The 20639-nt window shown below is 46.7% G+C and overlaps 1 protein-coding gene across 2 annotated transcripts in view; it reads left to right on the top strand.

Moving 5' to 3' along the window:
- The window catches only part of LOC109901775 (zinc finger protein 407), a 196817-nt gene extending 187603 nt beyond the window's left edge, over positions 1-9214 (top strand). For both annotated transcript variants that reach the window (XM_031786551.1, XM_031786552.1), the window contains exon 9: positions 6822-9214. In XM_031786551.1, coding sequence (XP_031642411.1) covers positions 6822-7717 — 896 coding nt within the window. In that variant the 3' untranslated portion in view covers positions 7718-9214. The remainder of the gene's footprint in view (positions 1-6821) is intronic.
- The last annotated feature ends 11425 nt before the right edge of the window (positions 9215-20639 follow it).

Below are 20639 nucleotides of genomic sequence, written 5' to 3'. Positions count from 1 at the left end.
AGTGCAGGGAGGAGAGAGAGGAGTGCAGGGAGGAGAGAGAGGAGTGCAGGGAGGAGAGGGAGGATAGAGAGGAGTGCAGGGAGGAGAGAGATGATTACAGGGAGGAGAGAGATGAGTGCAGGGAGGAGAGAGAGGAGTGCAGGGAAGAGAGAGAGGTTTACAGGGAGGAGAGGGAGGATAGAGAGGAGTGCAGGGAGGAGAGAGATGATTACAGGGAGGAGAGAGATGAGTGCAGGGAGGAGAGAGATGAGTGCAGGGAGGAGAGAGAGGAGTGCAGGGAGGAGAGAGAGGATTACAGGGAGGAGAGAGAGAGTGCAGAGGAGAGAGAGGAGTGCAGGGAGGAGAGAGAGGAGTGCAGGGAGGAGAGAGAGGAGTGCAGGGAGGAGAGGAGGAGAGAGAGGAGTGCAGGGAGGAGAGAGAGGAGTGCAGGGAGGAGAGGAGGAGAGAGAGAGTGCAGGGGAAGAGAGAGGAGTGCAGGGAGGAGAGGAGGAGAGAGAGGAGTGCAGGGAGGAGAGAGAGGAGTGCAGGGAGGAGAGAGGAGGAGAGAGAGGAGTGCAGGGAGGAGAGAGAGGAGTGCAGGGAGGAGAGAGGAGGAGAGAGAGGAGTGCAGGGAGGAGAGAGGAGGAGAGAGAGGAGTGCAGGGAGGAGAGAGGAGTGCAGGGAGGAGAGAGGAGGAGAGAGAGGAGTGCAGGGAGGAGAGAGAGGAGTGCAGGGAGAAGAGAGAGGAGAGAGAGGAGTGCAGGGAGGAGAGAGAGGAGTGCAGGGAGGAGAGAGAGGAGTGCAGGGAGGAGAGAGAGGAGTGCAGGGAGGAGAGAGAGGAGTGCAGGCGGAGGAGAGGACGGCCGGGAGGCGAGAGGAGAGAGAGCGAGTGCACGAGAGAGAGGAGAGAGAGGAGTGCAGGGAGGGAGAGCGAGAGGAGTGCAGGGAGATGAGAGAGGAGAGAGAGGAGTGCAGGGAGGAGAGAGAGGAGTGCAGGAGGAAGAGAGAGGAGTGAGGGAGGAGAGAGAGGAGTGCAGGGAGAAGGAGAGGAGAGAGAGGAGAGGAGGTGCAGGGAGCGAGAGAGAGGAGTGCAGGGAGGAGAGAGAGGAGAGAGAGGAGTGCAGGAGGAGGAGAGAGAGGAAGAGACGAGGAGTGCAGGGAGGAGAGAGAGGAGTGCAGGGAGGAGAGAGAGGATTACAGGGAGGAGAGAGAGGAGTATAGTGACCAGGAGAGAGGAGGATAGTGACCTGGCTGTATGCGTTGTGGGTGACCAACACTGTACCAACCCTGGTTGTATGCATTGTGGGTGACCAACACTGTACCAAACCCTGGTTGTATGCGTTGTGGGTGACCAACACTGTACCAAACCCTGGTTTGTATGCGTTGTGGGTGACCAACACTGTACCAAACCCTGGTTGTATGCGTTGTGGGTGACCAACACTGTACCAAACCCTGGTTGTATGCGTTGTGGGTGACCAACACTGTACCAAACCCTGGTTGTATGCGTTGTGGGTGACCAACACTGTACCAAACCCTGGTTGTATGCGTTGTGGGTGACCAACACTGTACCAAACCCTGGTTGTATGCGTTGTGGGTGACCAACACTGTACCAAACCCTGGTTGTATGCGTTGTGGGTGACCAACACTGTACCAAACCCTGGTTGTATGCGTTGTGGGTGACCAACACTGTACCAAACCCTGGTTGTATGCGTTGTGGGTGACCAACACTGTACCAAACCCTGGTTGTATGCGTTGTGGGTGACCAACACTGTACCAAACCCTGGTTGTATGCGTTGTGGGTGACCAACACTGTACCAAACCCTGGTTGTATGCGTTGTGGGTGACCAACACTGTACCAAACCCTGGCTGTATGCCTTCTTCCTTTGACTGGCAGCCCTATGCCCTAATTATATGTCCTTAAAGGCCCACTCTGTGATTTTTATGATTACTTATGATTATTTAAATGAATGATTTAACCCATTGATTCTTGAAGAATATAACTTATGTGCCTCTCTTGAGCAACATGTTGAATATACGGTTGACCTAGAAAGATCAGTGTGCCCTTGTATGGCTGTTTGTCCTTGGGGTGTGTACTGTGCTGTGTCTCCACCCTTCTCTCATCTTTCTCCCCTCCTCATCCGTCTGTCCCCCCCTAGTGTCAATCTCATCCTGGTGTAATTGCTTGTTTTTTTGGTCACCAGTCCCCTCTCCCTCTCTCTCTCTCTCTCTCTCTCTCTCTCTCTCTTTCTCTCTCTCTCTCTCTCTCTCTCTCTCTCTCTCTTTCTCTCTCTCTCTCTCTCTCTCTCTCTCTCTCTCTCTCTCTCTCTCTCTCTCTCTCTCTTTCTCTCTCTCTCTCTCTCTCTCTCTCTCTCTCTCTCTCTCTCTCTCTCTCTCTCTCTCTCTCTCTCTCTCTCTCTCTCTCTCTCTCTCTCTCTCTCTCTCTCTCTGCGTTGATTCATAGAGCTTGTAAAGCTGACAGTGGTCCCTCTCAGTCCATTTCAGCTGGAACAAAGCAGGTGACAAGAACACCTCCCTCGACGGCTGACCTGTTGGACCCCGCTCCGCCTCTCCTTGCCTGGGCTTGGAGGGGGGTGGGGGGTGGGTCTACTTTCGAGCATGTAGCCTGTTCCTTGTAGAGGGGGGGGGGGCGTCCTTCTGCTAACCCTCCCCCCTAACCTCCCATGTCGTCCCCCCCCCCCAGCCCATCCTTGGTGACCTGGATACATGCTCTCTCTGACACTTGAACTACTTAGCTGTGTCACCTTCAACGCCCCGACAGCACCTCGGGCGCCCATCCTGCTTGTGCATCAGCTGTACAACGGCCTCACAAAATAAAATATCTCGGGTTTAGTGGTCACCGCCCCGTTCGAAGCATCCAGGTTCATATCTCTAATTTTACGTAATCCTGGGATTGGGATTGTAAAGGATTCGGTTTGAAAATAATTGATCTTAAAGCCAATGTGTTTTTCACAGTGTTGTCATTGTGCTGTCATGTTTGATACAGTATAATTGACTGAGCTGGCTGATGCTTATGTCCAATCCAGGTTCGACTGTCCGCTATGTCTAGGATGATACATATTCCCTCTAAATGCTGTATGTTCAGTTCAGTGTTAAGGCAGTTCAGACAATGTTAAGGTTGAATTGTGTAATTGATTGGTCGGGGCTGCATGTCGGTGTTAAAGGTGAATTCCTCCAACTCCTGGCGTCTGACCGCTTCCCTGGCGACGGCCCTCTCCTCCTTGAAGTAATGCCACTTAGAACCCCCCCCCCTCCTTTACCCAACACCACACGCTGTGCTGGCTGGAGGCATTGATCCACTGATCAATATATACAGTTGAAGTCGGAAGTTTACATACACCTTAGCCAAATACATTCAAACTCAGTTTTTCACAATTCCTGACATTCAATCCCAGTAAAAAAATCCCTGTCCAATTAGGATTTATTTTAAGAATGTGAAATGTCAGAATAATAGTAGAGAGAATTATTTATTTCAGCTTTTATTTCTTTCATCACATTCCCAGTGGGACAGGCGTTTGCATACACTCAATTAGAATTTGGTAGACTTGCCTTTAAATTGTTTAAACTTGGGTCAAACATTTCGGGTAGCCTTCCACAAGCTTCCCACAATAAGTTGGGTGAATTTTGGCACAATCCTCCTGACAGAGCTGGTGTAACTGAGTCAGGTTTGTAGGCCTCCTTGCTCGCACACGGTTTTTCAGTTCTGCCCTCACATTTTCTATAGGATTGAGGTCAGAGCTTTGTGATACCTTTAGCCATTTTGCCTCAACTTTGGAAGTATGCTTGGGGTCATTGTCCATTTGGAAGACCCATTTGCGACCAAGCTTTAACTTCCTGACTGATGTCTTGAATTATCTATTTTGTGAAGTCACCAGTCCCTCCTGAAGCAAAGCACTCCCACAACATGATGCTGCCACCCCCGTGCTTCACGGTTGGGATGGTGTTCTTTGGCTTGCAAGCCTCCCCCTTTTTCCTCCAAACATAACGACGGTCATTATGGCCAAACAGTTGTATTTTTGTTTCATCAGACCAGAGGACATTTCTCCAAAAAGTACGATCTTCGTCCCCATTTGCAGTTGCAAACCGTAGTCTGTTTTTTAATGGCGGTTTTGGAGCAGTGGCTTCTTCCTTGCTGAGCGACCTTTCAGTTTATGTCGATATAGGACTCGTTTTACTGTGGATATAGATACTTTTGTACCTTTTTCCTCCAGCATCTTCACAAGATCTTTTGCTGTTGTTCTGGGATTGATTTGCACTTTTCGCACCCAAAGTACATTCATCTTTAGGAGACAGAACGCATCTCCTTCCTGTATGACGGCTGCGTGGTCCCATGATGTTTATACTTGCGTACTATTGTTTGTACAGATGAACGTGGTACCTTCAGGCATTTGGAAATTGCTCTCTAGGATGAACCAGACTTGTGGAGGTCTACAATTTTTGGCTGATTTCTTTTGATTTTCCCATGATGTCAAGTAAAGAGGCACTGAGTTTGAAGTTAGGCCTTGAAATACATCCACAGGTACACCTCCAATTGACTCAAATGATGTCAATTAGCCTTTCAGAAGCTTCTAAAGCCATGACATCATTTTATGGAATGTTCCAAGCTGTTTAAAGGCACAGTCAACTTAGTGTATGTAAACTTCTGACCCACTGGAATTGTGATACAGTAAATTATAAGTGACATAATCTGTAAACAATTGTTGGAAAAATGACTTGTGTCATGCACAAAGTAGATGTCCTAACCGACTTGCCAAAACTATAGTTTATTAACAAGAAATGTGTGTAGTGGTTGGACAACGAGTTTTAATGACTCCAACCTAAGTATGCAAACTTTTGACTTCAACTGTAGCTGCATCTGTAGTGTACACTATACTGATGACTCCAAGCTGTTGGTTGCATGGTAATGAGGTAGGCTAAAGGCGTTCGTATGCTTCCCAGCCAAAATAGTTTCTGGGCAGGTATTATGACAACATTTTGTGACGGTTTTGATCGTTTTGGACTTCTGCTTGGGTTTTTTCAGCTGTTCGGGCGCCCACAAGTCGGTGATTGGTCAACACTGGAAATTCTTCCCTGCAGTGCCTGTTGTGATTCAACGAGTGATGACTCCACTTGAGACATACTGCACCAAACAGTACATAGTCAGATGTAAAATTGCGAGACTAAGATCTCTTCGGCAAAACATTTCAAAATGAATGCCAGATATTTTTGAATGATCTTAGATTAATTCTGACTATTTTGAGGAAGTGTATACCGCCTACGGCATCTCAAAATGGACAAACAGTACAATTTTCTCGTTTTTCAAGGTCTTTAAGTATGCAAGCACATTGGCTATGTATGTGTGTCTGACTGACTGACTGTGTCGTTTTTTTTTGCGTCTGCATTCTCCTGTGTCTCTGACACTATAATTCTCGTATTCTTTATTCTCTCCCCATTCCATCTCTGCTGTGGCATTTCCCTCGTTCTCTGTAGGGAGGCCACTCTCATCTGGAGAAACGGCATCAGAGCCGTTCTTTCTTTTGATCTTATTCTCGCCTGAGCCTCCATCTTGTTTGGCATCACTTCAAATAATGCAGTGTGCTTCTCTCTGTCCTCACGACTCGCTGGTTAAAGGAATCAGTCACTCAGAACACTCAAAACACATATTAAAACACGCCGGGGCCCAATCACGCTGTTCAAATGTTGTTCTTCCACCGGGAGTGCGGGGACAAGTGAAGAGATGGGATGTGCAACATTAACTTGATTCGCGGCGGCGGCGGCGACTGAGTGACACCCCATAAACCTCAGCGGGCAGGCAGGTTGCTGCTAGGCCCGGCAGACAGCACCCCGCGGATAATGTGAAACACGCTAGCGATGCCTCCTATATGCCACACACACACACACACACACACATACACATACTCGTTTTATGGTCATGTATAAAACATCACAGCATTGAGTTATTGTCCTCTCCGGTTGGCCTCTCGGCTCTTAGCAGTTGAGCGTTGGCATAAACCGGTAGCAGTATAGCGGTGGCTAGTGGGTCTCTGTAACTTCTGCTGTACTAAATGTCAGCCTCCCATCCAGAGGGACAGGCGTCCTAGTTGTCACAGCACTTGTTCTATAGACTGAGAGGGAAATAGAAGGACAGGAGAGAGAGAGAGGGGAAGAGAGATGAGAGACACAGACAGAACGGGACAGAGAAAGAAAAAGGGGAAACAGCCGTAGGATATAGGGTCGACTCTGATAAACGAAGAGGAGTCAGCAACTGATACAGCTCTCCTCTTCTCCTCTGTCCGGAATGAAACCGGCATCGTTCGGCCACAGTCATCTACACTTATATTTCACTCTGATGTTACGTGTCATTCATGGGGAACGCACAAAGTATCCCCCCCCCCCCCCCCCACACACGAGTGAGTGTCTCCTGTTCCTGTTCCTCTCCAAATCCTTTTTCTCTGGATAGATTGTGCACGTCTGAATCCTCTGACCTGCTCTCAGCCTTAAACAATGCCATTTCTAACACCGTTCCCATCGCCTTGGCAACTCCATAGCAACCTGTGGTCTATTTTTTCAACCTCTATATCTATTATTTGTAAACAAAAATGTCTAAATCTGACGTGTTTTGGTGTTCTTTTGAACAAAGCATTTTCCCATCAACCCTGATTGAAGACACGAGGGCATGGTTACAGAATAGTTAATAGTCATTGTTGTACAAGAATAAATGGTAACTGGTGCTATAAGTATAGTCCTAATTACTCAAATGTCCTTTGACAGAATGTTATCAAAACCCAATGCACGTCATACTGCTTTGTCATTAACGCTGATCCATATCTCTGTGTTTTTCCCAGGTATCGTGTCCAAGTCGTTCGAGTGTCGTCTAAAGGGCCAGGGAGCCACGTTCGTGGAGGTTGACACAGCGTTTGACGGGGCCTTCCCAGTGCGGAGGGTGGGCTCCATGGAGGGGCTGGAGGGCCAGGAGGGTGTCCAGCAGGTGATCATCATCCAGGGTTACGGCGATGGGGAGATGGCCTTCGACCAGGCCCTGGAAGAGTCGGCCGCTGCCACCCTGCGGGACCTGGCCATGGCGGGCCAGGTGGCCGAGGTGCTCCACATCACCGAGGATGGCCAGGTCATCTCCTCAGGGAGGGAGGTGTCTGCAGGCGGGGCACATCACCTGGCCGGAGGCACCACCCAGTACGTCCTGCTGGAGTCCGGCGGGTCTGCAGCCGGAGGTGAGGGTCACGGGGGAAGGGCGATGCACCACCACATGGTGTCGGAGTCATCCACGGCTCTGGATGCCCTCCTCAGTGCCGTCAGCGAGATGGGCCAGCAGGAAGAAGACAGCCAAGAGGTCATGACCCAGGAAGTTGTGTCAGAGGTCATGGAGCGAGTGGAGGAGGAGGAGATGGAGGTGGAGGTGAAGACGGAGGAGGAGGTGTGCGAGGAGCAGCAGGTGCAGGAGGAGCAGGTGGTCCAGGAGGTGCTGCAGTTTGCAGCCAGCCAGCTGATGATGAAGGAGGGGCTGACCCAGGTGATCGTCAACGATGAGGGGACCCACTACATCGTGACAGAGCTGGATGATAACACCCTCCAGGTGGAGGGGACCATGTACACCCAGCATCACGGAGGGGAGGACGACCAGCAGAGTGAGGGCGTTTCAGAGGGCCAGGCTGGGGAGAGGATGGTCTACTACCTGGATGGAGCTCCACACAACGTGGTTCTAGAGAAGGTGGAGGTGGACTAGTCAGTGACTGTGGCAAGTTTCCTTGATTCCTCGAGTCCTCTCTCCTCACCTCCTTCTCAAAAGCAGTTGGATAAGAAGTTATAGGGGAGTGACCTCTGACCTTTTCATCCATTGGGTTTTGAGAAGGAGGAGAGAGGATGCAAGAAATCAAGGAAATGCAATTGAGACTCTCCCTGTGTGATGAACAAATGTCCAGCTTAAAGCCCTTAAGAGTCTTTCGCTGTCTCTTTCATGGAAAATGTAATTATTTTTTTTACATAGCTTTATCTCCATTTTGTAACGATTTACTCAGGATAACCTTGACATCTATGGAGTTCTAGTGAGGGGTGAAGATTATTGCTAACATTATTTAACATATGCATAATTTTACAGCCAATGCCAGAATTACCACTTGTTTTTGGAGTCATGACTGGAAATACATAGGCTATTTTCACATGGTTCTATTTTTTGAAATGTGTTCAATTACAAAAATAATAATTTTAAGATTACATTTCCAGCAGGACATTTTCCCATTACCTAGAAAGACTTACAATCTTTAAGTTGCATGGTTTGGTTTTATTGAAAGTTAGAGAATAATAACAGCTTTATTTTCAAGGACATTTTCACCCCAAAAAAATGATATTTGGGTATTTGTTTAATTAGTCCATTATTGATACAGTCCCACAAGGTTTTGCATGTCATCAATCACTTTTTGAAGATATATCACTTTCGAAATACAGAAATACAGCCGGTGTGATGCATTTTGCATCATGTGGTGTAAAATGCAGCATCATGTGGTGTAAAATGCAGCATCATGTGGTGTAAAATGCAGCATCATGTGGTGTAAAATGCAGCATCATGTGGTGTAAAATGCAGCATCATGTGGTGTAAAATGCAGCATCATGTGGTGTAAAATGCATCATACCTGCTCTATTTCTGTATTTTGAAAGTTACATCTCTTGAAGACTTGATTGCTGACATGCAAAACATTTCTGTACTATATCAACAATGGACTAATAAAACATACCAACATATAGTTTTTTGGGTGGAGTTTTCCTTTAAGTAGTGAACTAATTTGCTATTAAAAATGTAATATTTTTGTTTTGTTTGCTCATTTAAAAAGGTACATTAATAGGTCATGTTTTGATGAGACCGGCTATTACAACTTAACTTGCTGAATCTAGGACCAATAGTATTTTGGACATCGAAAATATCCAGGAGGCTGATTGGTCTAAATCCAGGGGCAGTCCAATGATTGGCTTTTCTTTCAGCAATTGCTCAATATGGTCAGGATGCTGATTGGTCTGAATCCAAGGGCAGTCCATCTGTTTTTCAGGATGTTCTCAAAATGGCACAGTGCTGAGTTTCTGATAATCATAATTCAATTCAAGTTGACAAGTATTTTTTTTTCCATTGGCTTTACTGCTCTCAGTCAATGTAAATATATGTTTCTGTAAATGAAATTGTAATGATACTGGCATTTGAGTAATGACAATAAAGCTCAATCTTCATTTGGAAGGGTGTTAGTTCACCTCAAGTTTTCTTTGACAGTGATACAATCTCCTATTCACATAAACCACCAGAACTTACATGCATCAACTGGCATAGGAGCTTCGACCAAGTGTGTTTCCAATCACCATCATCATGATCATCACCATTGTCATTATCACCATCATCATGACCACCATCATCCTAATCATAACCCGCCTCTCCCTCGGTCAGCCCCCTATTCTCTCCCTCCATTGTGTTGAACCGAACACTCACATTCTTTCTCCTTACAGTATTCAAGAGCTGGAAGAGGGAATCAATATTCACTTAGGGCCGTAGTACAGCCTCGGCTCTGATTGAGTGAGTGGGAGCCCAGCATGACGGCTATGAACACAATGCCCGAAGACTGGCTTTCACACAGGGGCCATCAGGAGATCATCCCTTTAATGTAACACACAGCCAGGTGTGTGTGTGGAGAGAGAGAGACAGAGAGAGAGGGGAGAGAGAGATATGTGGGCTGGCTGAGAGGAGTGGATTACAGCTGGTTTGAGTGAGTGAGGTGAGAGACGAACAGCAACAGAGAAATCCCCCTCATAACCACCGTTGGAAGGTGAGCCTGTAATTTCACATGGCATACTGTATGTCTCTCTGCTACACAGGACTATAGCACATGACCCTGCCTCAGCTAAAACCTGCAATCCTAGCTGTCTCCTTTCACACTTTCTCCTCCCAGTTAACACAATTAGAACACGTGAATCATCACGGTATGTGGGTTTCTATGTGTGTATTGCTGTGCGCACGTGTGTACGTGTACTATGCTTGTGTATGTGCATGCGCGCGGCGTGTGTCTCACTCTCTCCACCCTGTGCGGCTTCCTAATCAGAGACGGGTGGTTCATTATTAGCTACAGCAGGCCGTGCGTGTGACATGGAAGAGGGAGAAATTAGCAGCTGTCACCGAGTGATGAGTTCATTTCCTGACAGGCCCGGTTCGCCTGAGTCCGTTAGAGAAGACGGGCAGACGGTTGATGGAAACCTGCCGCTGCAGCTTAATTGGCGAGCCGGGAAAGGGCAGAGGGCCGGGGGGGGGGGGGCTATCCTCCCTATCTTTCCATCACTCTGTTGGGGCAGATGGGAGAGCGAGAGGAGAGGGACAGGGGGTTGGGATCTCTCTGAGTATGATAAATATGGCAATTCTGTTGAGTTCACCGTCTATAGAAAACATATCAGCCCGTGGATCATTTTCTTAATGTCTCTGCTATTAGTTTTGCGGCCCCTTTGGCAGTATTAGCATTCTCGCCGATACTGATACACTCTGGTTGTGTGTTGTGTCCTGGGGACAGCATGCAGGAACAATTCTATTAAAGGGACCTGTTTGTTTGGTGGTCTACCTTCTATGTTATGTGGTCATGTACCTGGAACGTGAAGGCAGCTGAAGAGATGTACAGTAAATTCTATATTTTCTAGTCAATCATTGTATCAGTACTCTTAACTGAACTGTAATTTCTGGAGTCTGTGAAAGCTGATATAATGCGGCAGCAACAGATCAGGAGTGGTTCATCTCTTTAAGGAATGATGGGGCCTTCCATCTCCCTAACCCCTGTATCCCTGTCTTTGATCACACTGATCCAGCGCGAGTCCCCCCCCCCCCACAACCCTCCTGCCATAGACCCACTGACACACCTACCTCAGCATGTGACATACATTGACAGCCCCACTCCATTCCTGAGCCACTCATAGCAGGCGTTCCCCCACACACACATGCGCTCAAGCATGTCCACAAACACACACAAGCACCCCTGAAAACACATCAGACCCACAGACATGCGGCGCTCTCAACACTTCATTAAGAGAAGCAGTGATTGAAAAACGATCCGATTAGCTCACTATGAAGAGCGGTGTGACCGAAATAACTGTAGTTTCAACCTTGAATGAGAAACAACTGTAAGTGCTTTTAATTAGAGACGAGAGGGAGAGAGATTCCCCTCCTTCCCCAGCATGCGATGTTAATATTTATTTTATATTTTTTTAACTTTATGAAAACTTTGTTGAAGTAAAAGAGTGGCAAAACATCCTTAAATGTTTTTCCATTTAGATTGACAATATTACATGTATTTTTTTTATTTTACCTTTATTTAACCAGGTAAGATAGTTGAGAATAAGTTCTCATTTGCAACTGCCACCTGGCCAAGATAAAGCAAAGCAGTGCGACACAAACAATAACACAGAGTTCCACATGGAATAAACAAGCGTACAGTCAATAACACAATAGAAAAAAAGAAAGTCTATATACAATGTGTGCAAATGGCATGAGGAGGTCGGCAATAAATAGGCCATAGTAGCGAAATAATTATGATTTAGCAGATTGACACTGGAGTGATAAATGAGCAGATGATGATGTGCAAGTAGAGATACTGGTATGCAAAAGTAAATAAAAACAATATGGGGATTAGGTAGATTGGGAGGGCCATTTACAGATGGACTATGTACAGCTGCAGCGATCGGTTAGCTGCTCTGCTAGCTGATGTTTAAAGTTGGTGAGGGAAATATAAGACCCCAGTTTCAGCGATTTTTGCTATTCGTTCCAGTCACTGGCAGCAGAGAACTGGAAGGAAAGGCGGCCAAAGGAGGTGTTGGCTTTGGGGATGACCAGTGAGATATACCTGCTGGAACGTGTGCTACGGGTGGGTGTTGTTATTGTGACCAGTGAGCTGAGATAAGGCGGAGCTTTACCTAGCATAGACTTATAGATGACTTAAAGCCAGTGGGTCTGGCGACGAATATGTAGCGAGGGCCAGCCGACTAGAGCATACAGGTCGCAGTGGTGGGTGGTATAAGAGGCTTTGGTAACAAAACGGATGGCACTGTGATAGACTGCATCCAGTTTGCTGAGTAGAGTATTGGAAGCTATTTTGTAGATGACATCGCCGAAGTTGTGGATCGGTAGGATAGTCAGTTTTACTAGGGTAAGTTTGGCGGCGTGAGTGAAGGAGGCTTTGTTGCGAAATAGAAAGCTGATTCTAGATTTGATTTTGGATTGGATATGTTTAATATGAGTCTGGAAGGAGAGTTTACAGTCTAGCCAGACACCTAGGTATTTGTAGTTGTCCACATATTCTAGGTCAGAACCGTCCAGGGTAGTGATGCTAGTCGGGCGGGCGGATGCGGGCAGCGAACGTTTGAAAAGCATGCATTTGGTTTTACTAGCGTTTAAGAGCAGTTGGAGGACACGGAAGCAGTGTTGTATGGCATTGAAGCTCGTTTGGAGGTTAGTTAACACAGTGTCCAAAGAAGGGCCAGATGTATACAGAATGGTGTCGTCTGCATAGACGTGGATCAGGGAATCACCTGCTGCAAGAGCGACATCATTGATATATACAGAGAAAAGAGTTGGCCCGAGAATTTAACCCTGTGGCACCCCCATAGAGACTGCCAGAAGTCCGGACAACATGCCCTCCGATTTGACACACTGAACTCTGTCAGCGAAGTAGTTAATGAACCAGGCGAGGCAGTCATTTCAGAAACAAAGGCTATTGAGTGCCAATAAGAATACGGTGATCGACAGAGTCGAAAGCCTTGGCCAGGTCGATGAAGACGGCTGCACAGTACGGTCTTTTATCGATGGCGGTTATGATATCGTTTAGTACCTTGAGCATGGCTGAGGTGCACTCGTGGCGAGCTCGAAGACCGGATTGCACAGCGGAGGAGGTACGGTGGGATTCAAAATGGTCAGTGATCTGTTTATTAACTTGGCTTTCGAAGACTTTAGAGAGGCAGGGCAGGATGGATATGTCTATAACAGTTCGGGTCTAGAGTGTCACCCCCTTTGAAGAGGCGGATGACTGCGGCAGCTTTCCAATCTTTAGGGATCTCGGACGATACGAAAGAGAGGTTGAACAGACTGGTAATAGGGGTTGCAACAATGGTGGCGGATAGTTTTAGAAATAGAGGGTCCAGATTGTCCCGCCCAGCTGATTTGTACGGGAGGCTGGTGCAAGTAGCTGCGGGTGGACGGAGCTGTTGGCCGGGGCTAGAGTAGACAGGAGGAAAGCATGGCCAGCTGTAGAGAAATGCTTTTTGAAATGTTTGATTATCATGGATGTATCGGTGGTGACCGTGTTACCTAGCCTCAGAGCAGTGGGCAGCTGGGAGGAGGTGCTCTTGTTCTCCATGGACTTTACAGTGTCCAAAAACTTTTTGGAGTTAGAGCTACAGGATGCAAGTTTCTGTTTGAAAAAGCTGGCCTTTGCTTTCCTGACTGACTGCGTGTATTGGTTCCTGACTTCCCTGAACAGTTGCATATCGCGGGGACTATTCGGTGCTATTGCAGTCTGCCACAGGATGTTTTTGTGCTGGTCAAGGGCAGTCAGGTCTGGAGTGAACCAAGGGCTATATCTGTTCTTATTTCTACATTTTTTGAAAGGGGCATGCTTTTCTAAGATGGTGAGGAAATTACTTTTAAAGAACGACCAGGCATTCTCGACTGACTGGATGAGGTCAATATCCTTCCAGGATACCCGGGCCAGGTCAATTAGAAAGGCCTGCTCGCAGAAGTGTTTTAGGGAGTGTTTGACAGTGATGAGGGGTGTTCGTTTTACCGCGGACCCATAGCGGATGCAGGCAATGAGGCAGTGATCGCTGAGATCCTGATTGAAAACAGCAGAGGTGTATTTGGAGGGCAAGTTGGTCAGGATAATATGTATGAGGGTGCCCATGTTTACAGATTTAGGGTTGTACCTGGTGGGCTCCTTGATGATTTGTGTGAGATTGAGGGCATCTAGCTAGCTTGTAGGACTACCAGGGTGTTAAACATATCCCAGTTTAGGTCACCTAACAGAATGAACTCTGAAGATAGATGAGGGGCAATCAATTCACATATGGTGTCCAGGGCACCGCTGGGAGCTGAGGGTGGTCTATAACAGGCGGCAACTGTGAGAGACTTATTTCTGGAGAGATTCATTTTTTAAATTAGAAGCCCGAACTGTTTGGGCATAGACCTGGAAAGTATGACAGAACTTTGCAAGCTAACTCCTCCCCCTTTGGCAGTTCTATCTTGACGGAATATGTTTTAGTTGGGTATGGAAATATCAGAATTTTTGGTGGCCTTCCTAAGCCAGGATTCAGACACGGAAATGACATCAGGGTTGGTGGAGTGTGCTAAAGCAGTGAGAAAAACAAACTTAGGGAGGAGGCTTCTGATGTTAACATGCGTGAAACTAAGGCTTTTTCGATTACAGAAGTCAACAAATGAGAGTGCCTGGGGACACACAGGGCCTGGGTTAACCTCCACATCACCCGAGCAACAGAGGAGGAGTAGGATGAGGGTACGGCTAAAGGCTATCAAAACTGGTCATCTAGTGCGTTGGGGACAGAGAATGAAAGGAGCAGATTTCTGGGTGTGGTAGAATAGATTCAGGCCATAATGTGCAGACAGGGGTATGGTGGGGTGCGGAGATAAGCCCAGGCACTGAGTGATAATAAGAGAGGTTGCATCTCTGGATGTGCTGGTTATACTGGGTGAGGTCACCGAATGTGTGGGGGGTGGGACAAAGGAGGAAGCTGAGGCATGTTGAGTGGGACTAGGGGCTCCACTGTAAACTAAAACAATGATAATTATCCTAAACAACAGTATACAAGGCATATTGACATTTGAGAGAGACAAAGCGAAGCATAAAGCAATCACAGGTGTTGATTGGGAGAGCTAGCTAAGACAACAACGGGTAAGACAACAGCTAATCAACTAAGACAATAACAGCAGGTAAAATGGCGATGAAAGGGCAGAGAGGGTCGGGTTAACTACACACAGGGCCTGAGTTCGGGGCTAGAGCCGACAGATAAATAAATAAAATTAACAAAATGGAGTACCGTAATAAATTAACAGTCCAGCAGGCATCAGCTATGTAGCCAAGTGATCATATGGTCCAGTGAACAGCAATAGATGGAACAGGGAAGCCGCGGCGTAGTCGTTACTACGCTAGCACATGGGAGACACAGCGTTTAAAGTTAGCAGGCCAGGGTAAGTAGAAGCGTCTGCTCCGATGGCCAGTTGAGGGCACAGCGGATGAAATTACGTCTGCGGACCAGTCGTGGTGGTACGGCAGGAAGTCATGTCGACAAAAGGTCCAAGCCAGATGGCTAAAGAGGTATTGTAGTTGTAGTAATTTAGTTTGCTAGCCGGGAGATTCGCCTGAATCGTGGCTAACTGGTGCTAGCTTCGGGGCAGGGGTGTTAGCCACTATAGCCACTCGGTAGCAGCGATGATCCGCTGCAAAGGTCCAGAGCTTAAGGCAAGTATCCGGTAGGAGTAGTGGATTCTAACCGTGTCCGGGACGCATTGGCTGGGTAGCCGGGTGATCACAGAGTGGGCCCGGAGGTGGGCCTAGCTTGGGGCTAGCGTCGAGGCTGGGTCACTTGGTGGCAGCTAGCTAGCTGTGATGGTCAGGAGTAATGGTCCAGAGTTTACAGCAGGAATACTGCTAGTGTCCGGGGGCTAGCGTCCGAGGCTGGTAGGTATTATCCAGGCAAAAAAAATACGGTTGGTGCCTTTGCAGAAGGTAAAGGACACTAGTAGTGGCTAACAATGACTAAAAAGCTATTAGCTAATTAGCTGGTTAGCTTCTGATGGAAGTACTGGCTATAAGGTCCAAAAGATAGCAGAGCCATGTCACATTGAGTGAGGCGGGTTACTGGAAGGTTTATTTAATTTTAAAAATGGAAAGATTGAAAATAAATAGAAATATACAAAAAAAGACGTAAAATACAGTAAACGAGAGGTTGACAAACCATGTCTGCACTGCCACGCCATTTTGGATTTGATTATGCTTAAATTATTTAATTTAGCATTCTCAGTTTTCATTTGCTACCATTTAGAGAGATACACATGGATACACACTTAAAGAGATCATGCTAACCCTGAAACAGAATAGGTTTGCCATATTTTCACTGACAGAGAGAGCCAACACTGTATTCTCTTTCAAAAGCTATTGGGATATTGTTTCACCATATGGAGGGTAATTGAGTATGGTACAGTATGTGGTCCTGTGTGGCTCAGTTGGTAGAGCGTGGCGCTTGCAGCACTGAGATTATGCATTCGATTCCCAATATGTAAAATATGTACACATATGACTATAAATTGCTTTGGATGAAAGCATCTCCTTAATGGTATATAATATGTGTTCAGAGGGTTCACTCAAAAACGTCCCTCGTGCTGCAAAAAATAAATGCGTAGATTCATGAATACAACAGTACAATGTTAGGTATATAAAACAAAAATATTGTCAGCAGTTTTTCCAATTGAAATAGGCTTTCTCGCAAAACCACAATTATTTATTTATTTTGCGACATTCTACAGTCGTGGCCAAAAGTTTTGAGAATGACACAAATATTAATTTCCACAAAGTTTGCTGCTTCAGTGTCTTTAGATATTTTTGTCAGATGTTACTATGGAATACTGAAGTATAATTACAAGCATTTAATAAGTGTCAAAGGCCTTTATTGACAATTACATGTAGTTGATGCAAAGAGTCAATATTTACAGTGTTGACCCTTCTTTTTCGAGACCTCTGCAATCCGCCCTGGCATGCTGTCATGCTGTCAATTAACTTATGTGCCACTTATGGCAGCCCATTCTTGCATAATAAACACTTGGAGTTTGTTAGAATTTGTGGGGTTTTGTTTGTCCACCCGCCTCTTGAGGATTGACAACAATTTCTCAATGATATTAAGGTCTGGGGAGTTTCCTGGCCTTGGACCAAAATATCTATGTTTTGTTCCCCGAGCCACTTAGTTCACTTTTGCCTTATGGCAAGGTGCTCCATCATGCTGGAAAAGGCATTGTTCGTCACCAAACTGTTCCTGGATGGGAGAAGTTGCTCTCAGAGGATGTGTTGGTACCATTCTTTATTCATGGCTGTGTTCTTAGGCAAAATTGTGAGTGAGCCCACTCCTTGGCTGAGAAGCAACCCCACACATGAATGGTCTCAGGATGCTTTACTGTTGGCATGACACTGGACTGATGGTAGCGCTCACCTTGTCTTCTCCGGGCAAGCTTTTTTGCGGATGCCCCAAACAATCGGAAAGGGGATTCATCAGAGAAAATGACTTTACCCCAGTTCTCAGCAGCAATCTTTCTGGCAGCAATATCCTTGCCTGTGAAGCCCTTTTTGTGCAAAGCAATGATGATGGCACGTGTTTCCTTGCAGGTAACCATGGTTGACAGAGGAAGAACACTGATTCCAAGCACCACCCTCCTTTTGAAGCTTCCAGTCTGTTATTCGAACTCAATCAGCATGACAGAGTGATCTCCAGCCTTGTCCTTGTCAACACTCACACCTGTGTTAACGAGAGAATCACTGACATGATGTCAGCTGGTCCTTTTGTGGCAGGGCTAAAATGCAATGGAAATATTTTGGGGGGATTCAGTTCATTTGCATGGCAAAGAGGGAGTTTGCAATGAATTGCAATTCATCTGATTACTCTTCATAACATTCAGGTGTATATGCAAATTGCCATCATACAAAATGGGCAGCAGACTTTGTGAAAATTAATATTTGTGTCATTCTCAAAACTTTTGGACACAAATGTATATGTCTAGTTTTTAAAATGTCTCTTGCGCTTCTTTCTAAATGTTTCCAGTACAATAGAATATATGCTTCTCTTCCATGAGTGAACTGGGACTCTTCAAACCCTACTACATTTCCCTCCCAATCGGTCCCTCTCACGTCTTCTGCTCTCCCCTCCTTATGTGGGCCATGAGATGGGGGGTAGGGAGAGAACATGAGGCGGAGGCACGCAAGGCTCCCAGTTCCACCCAGTGAGCAAAATTAGTTGAAAGACGTATTTACAATGTCTTTTCAACTTATTTTCAACTAAAAATACATATTTTCAAAATCTCCCAGTCCCGGCATCTCCCTGAGTGAGCTCATTTAGAGGGTAGTCCTTTAGTTTGTTGATATTGGATTAGATGTGATATGACTGACTGGGTCTTACTGTGTCTTTAAACCAGACCTGTGCCTAAGCTGATAAACACCACCCATTGGTGGAGAATCGTGTCATTCAAAGACTCATAATAATACACACTAATTCGATTTGGTTATAATTTTTTACCCTAAGCCTGCTTGTTGGTTTGGCCTTTAAAATATAAATGTAATTAAAAAAGGAATTATGTTATTATAATTTATTTTTATTTTTATCTTAAACATATCTGAACGTGTTCTAAATCCATTGGCTCTGGATAAGGTTGAAGTTTTGTGTAAGACTTAAATAATTGCAGACGTTTCATCCCCAGGAGGTTCTCTTTAAACGGCACAGTGAATTGAGCTCAGATTTGCCCTTAGTGGCCCCTGGTGGCCCCTGCCTTGCTGTAACAAGCGTGGGGGGCCCCTGTGGTAAGTCTTCTCAGGGGACCTCAGCTCTGATCCAGCTCTCCCTGGGGCCCAGTTAATTTCAGCTGCACTGAGACGCTCTCGATGTTCACCACTGCTCTCTCCTCCTCCTTCCCTCCTCCTCCTCCCCTCCTTCCCTCGTTCTCCTGTTCTTGCCCCTCCTTCGTAATCATCTTCATCCTCATAAAACTCTGCTCTGTAGTCAAAAAGGTGTACTGCCATGTGGGAATCAGCTGGTCTCAGGCAGGTAGGGCGAGCGGTGACGGAGAGTCGGTGACAGAGACGAGGCTCAGAGATACCAAGCAAGTATAGGCTCAGGGAAGGAGGGAGCTACCCGCCCAACCTGCCTCGACCCCCCCATCTCCCTCTCCCCCTTCCTCTCCCCCTTCCTCTCCCCTCCATTCCTGCCCTGCTGCTCAGCTGAGGGGGGTTGGGTGAGGAGGGGGGGCAGTGGGGGCGCACAGATCATGCCGGGTGGCTCCACAGGAGTGATAAGAGCGAATAAGCTGTCAGCGTCGGCATTGGATGGGCCTTATTGTTCATATTTAGATGGAGGAACAATGGCGGTGTGTCAGGCGCCCATAGTTCATAATCTGCTGATGCTGACCAAGTGTCAGTGTGATCCATGAGCGTTGTGGCTCCTGAATCCTTAAGCAATCCCCTGTAGGAATGTCATGGGGGAGAGTACAAATGGGACAGCATCTGCCGGACTATAGATAGGTATAGAAGAAGGGAGGGAACGGGGGGGTGAAAAGAAAAAGACATTTAAAAAAAAAGAGAAGAGAGGGAGAAAATAAAAGGAGTGTAGTGATGAAAGGACCATTTGGAGAGAAGTCTCTTGTGTTTTTTCAAAGGGAGTCAAATTTAAAGCTTTTAATTGTGAGTGTGGGGGGGGGGGGGTTAGGTCGGGCGGGTGCTTCAGAGAAAGGCTAGAGAAAGGCTAGAGCCAGACACCTGTGTGGAGAGAGGGATAGATAGATGGATGGGAGAGAGAGATGGATGGGAGAGATAGTTGGATGGGAAGAGAGGGATAGATAGATGGATGGGAGAGATAGAGAGAGGGATGGGAGAGAGGGAGAGATGGATGGATGGGAAGAGAGGGATAGATAGATGGATGGGAAGAGAGGGAGAGATAGATGGATGGATGGGAGAGATGGCAAGAGTGAGATGAAAAGGTAGGCAGAGAAAAGAGGAGAAAGAGGGACAGATTGCGAGGGGCCCTTGGCTGTCGTGCTCACAGCTGCAGGTGAGAGAGAGTTGAATGGATGTCAGATTAGAGAGGGGGCCCTCAAGAGATCCTTCCCCCTGATTCAGGGCAGAGACACTCAGAGAGACAGGGAGACCACTGGAGCTCACACATCTAATATCCTAAAGAACCACACCACTCTCACTGCTAAGTGGCTACACACTCTCTAAACTGTTTCAGAACTAAACTGGCTGACAACACTCGTGAGAGTGGATGCACACGCCTGTGTCACATGTTTGTTGGCGTTTTTAAATGTGTCACATGGAAAATGCCCCCCTCCAGGCACTCTTCATTTACTGTCAAAACCATTAGTCATGCATGGGGAGGAAAAGAAGAGATGGTATCAGTTACGCATGAGCTACAGTAATTAGCCCCCGTCTCTGCGTGTGTGTGCGCGTGTATCTCAGTGTGTGTGTATATACAATGTGGAGAAATGTGTGTGTGTGTTTGAATGTAATATACACAATACATATAATAAAATGATAGGCAAACATGAATAATCTTTGTCAGCTTTGTTGCAAATTCTCTAAATTATGAATTATCTCTTAGGAGTCATAATTGTAGTATGTGCTATGCTAATGGTGCCATTAATTTTTAGATGACATGGTTGTAAGAGAGGCGCCATGTCATGCCATTCTGATTACCCCCATGGATCCTGAACTGCCCATCCACCAACCCTCTGCGTCCCAAGTCAGTCCCCTCACATGTCCCCTCTCCCCCCACAGAGGCCTGTTGGTGTGTGTGTCAGGCCAGATTAGGCACCTCGTGATTTCAGCCTTTTGTTGATACTTATTGGATTGATTAAAAACAAATCCCACGATAGCAAC

The sequence above is a fragment of the Oncorhynchus kisutch genome, linkage group LG13 (assembly GCF_002021735.2).
Source record: "Oncorhynchus kisutch isolate 150728-3 linkage group LG13, Okis_V2, whole genome shotgun sequence".
Lineage (NCBI taxonomy): Eukaryota > Metazoa > Chordata > Actinopteri > Salmoniformes > Salmonidae > Oncorhynchus > Oncorhynchus kisutch.
This window is presented reverse-complemented; position numbering and strand designations above follow the sequence as displayed.